The sequence below is a fragment of the Coffea eugenioides genome, unplaced genomic scaffold (assembly GCF_003713205.1).
Source record: "Coffea eugenioides isolate CCC68of unplaced genomic scaffold, Ceug_1.0 ScVebR1_396;HRSCAF=1068, whole genome shotgun sequence".
Classification (NCBI taxonomy): Eukaryota; Viridiplantae; Streptophyta; class Magnoliopsida; order Gentianales; family Rubiaceae; genus Coffea; species Coffea eugenioides.
In genome coordinates this window covers 100,652-111,292 of record NW_020864231.1, presented here as the reverse complement: position 1 = coordinate 111,292, position 10,641 = coordinate 100,652, and the positions used below count along the sequence as shown (strand labels likewise).

Genomic DNA, 10,641 nt, shown 5'->3' with positions numbered 1-10,641 from the left:
TATATTCAAAAGTTATTGGGTCAGCTTTTGTGCTTGAGACATTATGATTGGTATCAGAAAATCACCCAAAAGTTATTGAGTTAGCTTTTTTGCCTGAGACGTTATGATTGGTATCAGACCATTGTTAGACGTTACAATTGGTATCAGAACCTGGGCCAGTTAGGAGTTATAATTCAAATTATCAGGTATAGGGTTTTCCCAATCCCATACTCCTAGCGAATTTCTCGAAATAATGTTAAAACCAAAAAAATCATAAAAGTGGTGTTATATAAGATATATGGATAATATAAGGGTCGACATGAATAAATTTTTTTATTCCGCACAAGCAAAATTTGCGGCGATATGAATAATTTTTTTTTATTCTACACAAGTGAAATTTGTGGACCGTTATCAATGGTCGACACATTGCTGCAAACTTAATTTGCGGCATTGTAAATTTTTTTTTTGATTCCGCTCATGCAAAATTTGTGGACCATTGATCCACTTGATCAATGGTACACAAATTGCCGCAAATTACATATGCAGAGAAGTGAAATTTTTTTTGAAACCATAAAGATCATTTGTTGCGTTAGTTTTCGAATCGTTGATCATGACTTGATCAACAATCGCAGTTCGTAGGGTTTTTTCATTTGCCACAAATTCGATTTGCGATAATAGAAAAATAGTTTTTTTTTAAATGCAGTAGCTCTGGACCGTTGATACAAGAGATCACCAGTGCCAGTTTCAATTAAAAAAAATTTTCAGTCAAAGTAGCATTACAGATTCAGTAAGTACAATTATTGTATCAAAACAACTTTCTACAATTATTGTATCATGCCGACAGTTTTCTATAAAACTGACCCTTGTTCATTCAAGTGAAAACCCCAACTTCAGACTAACATTTCTATTTCTCTCTTGCACAACCCCAAATCCAAATCCCTCCCCCATCATCTTCTTCTTTATCTTCTCAAAGTAGCCATTATTTTCCAGGAAGACTGTCTATCATTATCCTCTGGATCGGAAAAGGTGGTGGATCAAGTGGCATTGTCGTTTTGGTAACGGTTTGGATTGGAAAAAGTGATGAATTGAGTGGCATAGTCGTTTGAGTGATGAAAAAGTGGTGGATTAGGAAAAGGATTTTTGAAGAAGTGCAGAATAGTGCTGTCTGTCATTATAAAGTTTAGTTTATTTAAAAGTTTTATTAGTAATTATTTTCTAATATTTGCAATTATTTTAAATTATACATATTAAACTGCTTTTTGTTTATTCAATTTAATAGTCAATAGTCCTTAGTAGATGATTAATTTTTTAAAACTAGTGAATACTAAATAGTAAATAGTGAATAAGAAAATATAAATAGTAAATAGTAAATAGTAAATGGTAAATGGTAAAGAGTAAATGATGAATAGTAATAAATGGTGAATGGTAAATAGTAAAAATACGGTAAATGGTAACATAGCAAATAGTAAATAGTAAAAGTAAAAGTAAAAAGTAAATAATAAAGAGTAAATAGTAAAAGTAAAAGTAAAAAGTAAATGGTTAAAATTAAATACTAATAATAAATAGTAAATAACAATAATACAATGTAAATGAAGATAATAACTGGTAATTAATTGTACTTGAACTATTAGTTGGTAAGTAATATTAATAGTAATAGTAAATAGTCATTCATACAAATATTTAAAAGAAATAAGTTGCACTAATTTATATTACTAGTCAGTAGTTTAATAATAACTTTAATTAGTGAGTAATAAATAATAGTTAATTATAAGAAGGAGATTGTGATTACAAGTTAATTGTAAATAGTATTTAAAAATAGATAGTAATAATTATTTGATTAATACTAACAAAGAATCATTAATCATACAGTTTGAATAATACTATTTGTTTGATAACTTTATGTTTACTTATTCATTTGTAATTGGTGATTGTTTTATTAGTGGTATTATTACTAATGAAGACGTTTGTTGAGTTAATATTACAATTACGAGAAATTGTTGAAGAATATACGTTGACATAAAAATATTCGTAAGATTATAAAATGTCAACAAACATCGCATTGGTGATTCAATTTTATTGGGGAAGCAAAATAGTTGAGACCGGAGGATCATTCGCATATGACCTTTCAAGGTGCAAAAAAATCATATTAGTGAAACATTGAATAAGCTATGATGAGTTAGTGGATAGAGCGTACACTTACATGTAATTACATCAAAATGTTTTCAAGTTGAATTTATGGTTTAGAAATTCTGTTGGCCAAAGTACATTTGCGGAAATGCAATTGAGGTGCAAAGATGACATTGATATGCTATATCATACGAAATTGATATCACAACATACAACATGTGAGATACATGTGGAGGTGGAGCCACAAAGCCGCCATATCCACAGTGATCACAATGCCGGACAAATATCATTTGTCCAATTTGGCTTTGAAACGGAGTCAAACAACATTCTTTCTACTCCCGTACGTGAAAGTAAAAAATGGTAGTACAATCGGAGTACGAATGAATGTTGCATGATAAGCCAAATTGTAGAAAAGGATGTATAATCGAAGGTTTGAGGATAGTAGAAGTAAATATATGTTCCGTAATAATTGTTCCTTTGATGAATTTCCTCAAATGGAAATTCCCTCAATGTTGTTCCTATTGAACATATCGGAAAGTGAGAGCATTGACGTTGATCAAGATACCGAACCGGAACCTAACGCCGATGACTTGGACGATAGTTGTCACGAGCAGGATCACACATGAATGGGTATCTACTGGCTAAGAAGATCATGAGAACATGGTATTTTTGGCTTATTATGGAGCATGACTATGTAGATTTTGTCAAAAAGTGTGTTAAATGTCAAATGCATGGTTACTATGGAGCATGGTTGTGTATTTTCGGCTTACTATGGAGATTTTGTCAGGGTACTCCTGTTCTGCTGGTGAAGTAGGGTGCCTTAGCTAGTAGCTAGAAGAAGGGTACTCTGTTCTAGTGGAAAACGGGAAGAAAGAGGGCTTTACTTAAAAGGATGGCCTTCATACCACAGTGATTCTCTAAGAGGGTATAATCGTAAAACACTCAAAATCACATGCCCAGGGTTCTATAATTAATTGATTGTCTCCCCATCTCTCTATTTAATGTTCCTGACCTTTTTTTTTTTCTTTTTTCCTCCCCCTTTATTGGTTGGACAAGATCCAACTCCCAGTGGATTGAAGTTTGAATCGCAATGGAAACACTAATAGCTAAAGTACTGTGTAGTATTGGTTGATATGGTTGGTGATTTCACTTGCAAAGCATATGGAGTAGCGAAAAGTAGCATAATTTTACATATTTCATCAAATAGTAATGTTTCTTGCATCAATATGTCATAGTGTTATACGCGCTCCTCCTACAGAATTGCATAATATGACTGCTCCGTGACCATGTTCGATGTCGGGAATGGATGTGATTGGAGCTATTGATCCTCCTGTTTCAAATGGGCATCGATTCATTCTAGTGGCGATTGAATATTTCACTAAATGGGTTGAGTCGCATCCTATAAGCATGTGACTAAGAAAGTGGTGTCAGATTTTTTGAGAAATAATATCATCTATCGTTTTGGCGTACCGGAAATATTGATCACTGATAATGCCAAGAACCTCAATAATGACATGGTGGATGGGTTATATGTATAGTTTAAGGTCAGATATCGAAATTCTACAATTTATAGGCCTCAAATGAATGGAACCGTGGAAGCTACAAATAAGAATTTGATGAAGATCATTCGTAAGATAACTGAAGCACACCGGGATTGGTATGAGAAACTGCCTTCTGCATTGATGGCGTACAGAACTATGATCAGGACTTCTACTAGAGCAACTCCGTACTCTTATGTTTGGAATAGAAGTAGTATGGCCTGTAGAAGTTGAAATCCCTTCCTTACGCATTCTGATGGAAGCTCAAATAGAAGAAACTGAATGGGTCAGAGAATGCCATGAGCAATTGTCTCTAATTGATGAAAAGAGGTTGAATGCCGTCTGTCATGGACAATGTTATCAACGAAGAATGGCTCGTGCTTATAAAAAAGGTTAAATCTCGTTTATTTGAAGACGAAGATAAGGTCTTGAAATGGATTTTTCCGATGCAAGAAGAGGCTAAAGGAAAGTTTGCCCCCAATTGGTAACGACCATTCATGATTAAAAAAGTGCTACCGAGGGGAGCGCTTATCCTTATGCAAATGGACAGATAAGTTTTTTCTCAACCAATCAATGCAGACATATGCAAAAAGCTTTTCATTTGATTAAGAAAAATTTTCCTCAAATTATTGCATGAGATGGGTTTAAGGTAGACTTTCTTTCCTTCTTTCATTTAGACATCTTATGTTTCGAATAGAAGCAGTATTGTCTGTAGAAGTTGAAATCCCTTCCTTACGCATTCTGATGGAAGCTCAAATAGAAGAAGCTGAATGGATCAGAGAATGCCATGAGCAATTGTCTCTAATTGATGAAAAGAGGTTGAATGTCGTCTGTCATGGACAATGTTATCAACGAAGAATGGCTCGTGCTTATAACAAAAGGTTAAATCTCGTTTATTTGAAGATGGAGATAAGGTCTTGAAACGAATTCTTCCGATGCAAGAAGAGACTAAAGGAAAGTTTGCCCCCAATTGGTAAGAAGCATTCATGGTTAAAAAAGTGCTACCTAGGAGAGCGGTTGTCCTTATGGAAATGGACGGATAAGTTTTTTCTCAACCAATCAATGCAGACATATGCAAAAAGCTTTTCATTTGATTAAGAAAAATTTTCCTCAAATTACTGCAAGGGATGGGTTTAAGGTAGACTTTCTTTCCTTCTTTCATTTAGACATCTTATGCTTAGTTTTTTCCCTTTGATTTTTTAGAATAATTTATCCTCCATCACTTGACAGCCCCTTAAGATCACTAACCCCATACTGGGGCAATTTTATTTCTCTGGAAAAAAGAAGAAAAAGAAAAGAAAGAATAAAAAAAGAAAAGGGAAAATGATCGGTTTCATCCTTCACATTTCACAAAAATATTCTTTTCGTCCCTCACTTTTAAAATGAAGCAATTTCGTTCTTGACATTTAAAAACTAAAATTATTACATCCCTGAACCCAAATTTCAATCTGAATCAAACCATCAATCAACCTGATTACAAATTTTGGGGGTGTAATTGGTAGATCACTTGGTTAACTCAACTTGATATTCATGTAAAATTTAATGAACCTAAAAAGAAAAAAGAAAAAATTATAACATAAAAAAGAAAGATTAATCTTTTCTACATTATCATTGTATACACTGACGATTTTATGTATTGGCATATCATTTTAATTTTAATTTAAACACCAAATTTTATATTTATGATACACATCTAGATTCGCAAGCAGATATACTAACGGTGCATGAAAAGATTTATCCAAAAAAAAACTCTACTATTCCAAAACAAAGAATGGCCTTTTATGTTATAATTTTTATTTTTTTGGTTTAATAAATGTCATATGAATATGATGAAATTGACCGAATGATCTATCAATTCTATTTTTAAAATTTATTACTGGGTTATTGGATGGTTTGATTTAGATTGAAAATTAGGTTCAGGGATGTAATAGTTTTAATTTTTAAATGTCAGGGACGAATTTGCTTCATTTTAAAAGTGAGGGACGAAAAGAATATTTTTGCGAAATGTAAGGGATGAAACAGGTCATTTTCCCAAAAGAAAAATAGAGAAGTTTGGTTAGAATTAAACTGGGGCACAATTTTTATTTCTTTCCAACCCTATACTGAGCAAGTTTTTTGAAAGAATGCTATCTCAAATTATTCCAAACCCATCATATGATCTACTTTCAAGTCTTAACATTTCTTTTATACTCCATCCGATCCTAATTACAAGAGCCAAAAGTTGCCGACTTTCATCTTTTACAGTACTTTGAGGAAAATTTTTCTTAATCAATTGACAAATAATGTAAATACAATTTTTCTGAAACATGTCAGAGAAGACTGTCTCACTGATGCCATTAGTTATCAAAACATGACTGAATTGATACAGTTGGTGTTAAAATTGTCTTGTCTATGTCTCAAGGTGAAAACTTGAAATGGCACCTTTTTATAAAAAAAAAATGAAAAAAGAGAGAAAACAAAGAAAAAAACAAAACAAAACAAAAGAAGAAAAGAAGAGCAAAAAAAAAAGAAGAAAGAAGAAAAATGGGTGGGGGTAACTTTAGTAAAAACCCGAAAGGGTGCTAAGATAGAGTTTTGGAATATAAGAGAATCATCACCGGAGACCAAGTTGCTGAGATCTGAAAGCTGGTGACTATGTTGATTTACATTTCTTCCATACTGTTGTTCTTTTGCCGACAATGAATTTCAAAATGGATGATGTCGAAAGGGTCAGATGAACCATTTTTTTTCATCAAAAGCTGTCTTCTAAATATGTATCCAACTTTTAATGTGAGAACCCAAGAAAACTATGTGTATACCCTAAAATTATTTTAATTTTTTTACTTTGATAGTAGAAAAATTATATATAACGAATAAACGGTTACCTTAAATGTCTAATTGAATCCCTATAAAATTGAGAATTTAGAAAATAAATTCAATAAGTAAATGTCTAATAAGTTTCTCTTAAAGCTAAATGTGTCAAAATCAACGTAAGAAAATTATCCACGAAAATACAAACAAAGTTAGGAGTACCTGCATGAAATCATAAAAATTTCAGGCCTTGGAGAGCAATTAAACTACAACTGAAAGACCAAACTAACCTTAAATTGTAGACTAATTACCATGCGACCATCACTTGGGCTATCAGAATTTCATGAAAAAATTGGAACCGAATGCAAGCTCTGTTGAGACCAAGCGGTGGAAATAAAACTAGCTGGGATTTGGGGCGGTGAGTAACCCATTTTAAGACAGCTGCCAGGAAGGGAATATACTATCAAATGTGTTGAGTAAGCAGTGACCGAAAGGCTGTAGTTTAAAGCAACAAAACTGGCAGTGCTGAGAGCAAAAACTAAAGCTGCCTTCCCTTCTTGCTTTCCTTCTAAAACAGACCCGAGTGAGTGAGAGAGAAAAGAGAGCAAGGTTGACAGTGTGAGAACAAGTGCCTGGTGAGCTTCGTCAGTAACTAACCCAAAGACTGGAAAGAACAAACTGGAAAGGAAACTGAGTTCGTCTGCATTTCCGAACACTTAAGACTAGAGGTAAGTGTGAATAACCACTTTCTGTTTAGTTGATTTAATCCGTTAAACATAAGCTATATATGTTGAGTTAGCTAAGAATTATTTCTGGTGCACTTGAGTACGTATGTAGTATGCTAGATTCTAGTTAAGGAAATTAAGTTCGGTTGCAGGAAATCTTGCTTAGAACTGATGGTCTGTCCTCTAGCCAAGAGGTATGTATGAATTAAACTGATAGCTATCAGAGAAGGACAAAACAAATAACTGGAAATGTAGGAAACCTACTCACCTTGAATAACAAAAACAGGTTACCCGTAGGAACTTGTAGGAATTGGAAATTTTGCATGGAAGAAATCTGATGCAGGCTGCATCAGTTTAACAGTCTTGCGCAGACCTGAGTTTTCATTCAATTTTCTTCTAAATTCTGGCCATAATCTGCCATGTTTTGCTTAGGATAATTTGTGGTGGAATCAATATACTCCGTACGTGATTAGCATATGAAGCTGAGGAGGAACTAAGAGGAAAAAAATTGCTACTAACTTACTATTGAAACCTGTTGGCTTCGACTGAGCAGAACAGTTAGGAAGTTCTAGATATCCCCTGCAACCCTTAGCTCTTAAATCTGTGTAGTAAGCTGTAACATATCATAAAGTCCATAAACTTCAACAAGAAAGACAGAAACAAGTAGAAACTCAACTAAACATTAAGGGAGGAATGAGTGCAGGTAAAAGCAGAATGTTGGCTGAGGGAGTGAAGCAGAATATGCTTCTGTCTGGTCTTTTTTGACCCTGAACATGTGAGAACTGGGTGTCGATGTCTTCATAAGAAATGTAGGTCTATATCTTAGTTTCGAAACTCTATAAAATTCGCCTCAATCCGATAAGTATAGCTCCAGTTATGATCAAAACACCAGAGGGTGGCAAAGTTGCCTTTCTTGTTGCCTTTCTTTTATTTCCCGAATGCATTTTTGCGATAATGCTAGCCATGAGAATCAACTTTTAACCAGCATTTCATCTAATTTCCAACTTTGTAAGCTTTCATAGATGACAGCTAAGGCTACTTTGTAGCTTAATGAATATGAATTGCCTATCTAGTAAGAGCATGAGATTGAGAAGAAGGAGTGGAGGGAATAATGAGTGCTGGACCGTGTACATTGCTAGAAAAATTAGTGGTGAATTTATACGAAACATCTCATAGCATTTTGACACTAACTATATGAACTATTTTGAGAACTTAAAACTAGAAAACTAATAAATTTAACAAGACGTAAACCACAGGTAATCTAGTATTTGATTTAACTTAAAAAGGAAGGAATGAAAGGTCTATTTATTCTAACCTTAAAATATTGAGTAGAAAATAGTTTAATCCTAGTCCAAACATTTTGCAAAGCTATAAACCTGAAAATATATATCTTTCTTGATTGAAACGAAAAGTTAATAAGTTCAAGAGAAAATGTGGGATAGGTTGTTGGATTTGTTATATCTTGTTTTATAAGCCAAACTTGACTTTAGTGGTTTACAAAAATAAAAAGTCTCTTTATCACCAAATCTGTGTGTGCTTTGTAAAAGGGAGGAAAAAAACATAAACCATCTATTTTTAATTGTTGTATGACGAGACCAATATGGACAAAAGTGCAGAACATGTGTCTGGTGTTCAGAGGAACTTACTCTTGGGATGAGGAAATTACCTGGTTAGCATCTCATTGGAGATCCAATTCCTTTGCAGACCACCTGAGAAGACTAGTTTTGGCTGCAATTGTCTACCACATCTGGAGATTTAGAAATGAAGTGATATTTCAGTCAAAGCCGTTTGTATGTTCACAACTACTAAAGTCTATTATATAGTGGCGGAGCCAGAAAAAATTCTTAGTGGGGGCAAAAGCAACACTAAAATTTTTTACCTATTTTTTTTTTTAGGTTTTTAAGCAAAAAAAAAAAATTTACCAACAAGTACAAATGATGCATATATTCCATGAAAACTATAAAAAGACAAACTCAAAATTATTAATGTAATAATAATTTTATTAGAAAAACAAACTAAACTATATACAATTGTTCACGACAAGTTTTCATATTTTGATAACAATTTATAACCTTCTCATTTTGAACTTCATGAAGCATATTCTTCTCAATGTAAGTAACTAAACAATTTTAGTTCATTAACTAATTTAGAAAACCATGTAATTCTTTCATATCCTTTCTAAGAAAACTCTGGAGGCATACTTAAAATTATATCAAACTTATATAGGTATTATAGGAATTTAAGAGGGACAGTGGGGCCGTGCCTCCCAGTGCCCCCACCTTAAATTTGCCACTACTATTATAGAAGCAGAACGTTCTGTAGTTAATGATTGGTCAGGATTCCCAAGAGCAAGACAAAATTGGGAACTTGTAATAGAATGGGGAGTGGACTAGAAATGTCTGTCTGTGTAGAGGTATGTTTGAATATTGTAAAAATAGTAATATGAGGAGGGATGATTGCTTATGTGTGCAAGCTCCACTACAGTAATCAATAAAAATATTTATCATTTGCTCAAAAAAAAAGTTACTACTAGATGTGTAATAATTTCGTGTCTTGACTTTGATTGTGTTGCATATCTCTAAACAATCAACTTTACACCAGTAATAAGTTGTAAATTTTGGAGACAAATATCGAATTTTTTCTGCATAACTTGTCCTTCCTTGTGGAATTCTTGCATGCGTCTATCAATTGAGATGCATTGCATGACTTTACTCGAATAATTTTAATTTACATTTACTTAAAAAATAAGTGTATCAATCTCAGAAGCTAAAAGAGTATGTGTTCATGCAAAATATTCGAAATACATGAGAATGGAAAATATGCCGAGTGAAGCCAAGTTACACCATGCATGATTTCTACACTGAAACAAGAAAGGAACAAATAAAAAAAATTAAAAGAAAAATTTTTGCATTTCATGATTTTGGCTACTGCAAATTCAAAATTTTCGCATTGATTCCACGACTATTATAAGATTGCATATGTGCTAGAGATAAAAATTGAACTGCTTCGATTGTTTTATAGGTCAATACTAACCAATAGATGTTGGTGCAAGTGGAAGGGATTCACATCCCTTAATCATGAGATCTCGAATTCAAAACATATGAGAATAGAAAAAACAACATTGGAAGATTTTCGTCCACAAGGGGCCGCACTAGACTCAAATATGATTACTCACAAGCCTTAAAATGGATGTGATACCTGTGGTTTATTAAAAAAAAAGGCCAATACTCATTAGTATTGAAATTGTTTAAATTAGAATATTTTGAATTCCTTGAGAGTTCAGTAATTATCGCTCTCCTCACCGTTTCATCAACGGTTTTGTATGCTGAAATTTTTCAAAAATAATTTTAGTATAAAAATTCAATTTGAGCATGTTTTATTTTGGTAATCTACTGATATTTTATGTGAGAGGTGATCTCATGCCTAAAAGATTGTGTGTGGTGCTTTTATGAGAAACTTTGCTATAATTAACTGTCTTGATG

The 10,641-nt window shown here is 33.1% G+C and overlaps 1 protein-coding gene across 1 annotated transcript; it reads left to right on the top strand.

The window, feature by feature from the left end:
* The first annotated feature begins 3,399 nt into the window (after window positions 1-3,399).
* Window positions 3,400-4,565, top strand: LOC113758212. The gene is made up of 3 exons (XM_027301162.1): window positions 3,400-3,492; window positions 3,645-3,832; window positions 4,322-4,565. The coding sequence occupies exons 1-3, from the start codon at window positions 3,400-3,402 to the stop codon at window positions 4,563-4,565; spliced, it is 525 nt and encodes a 174-aa protein (XP_027156963.1).
* Window positions 4,566-10,641: the final 6,076 nt, after the last annotated feature.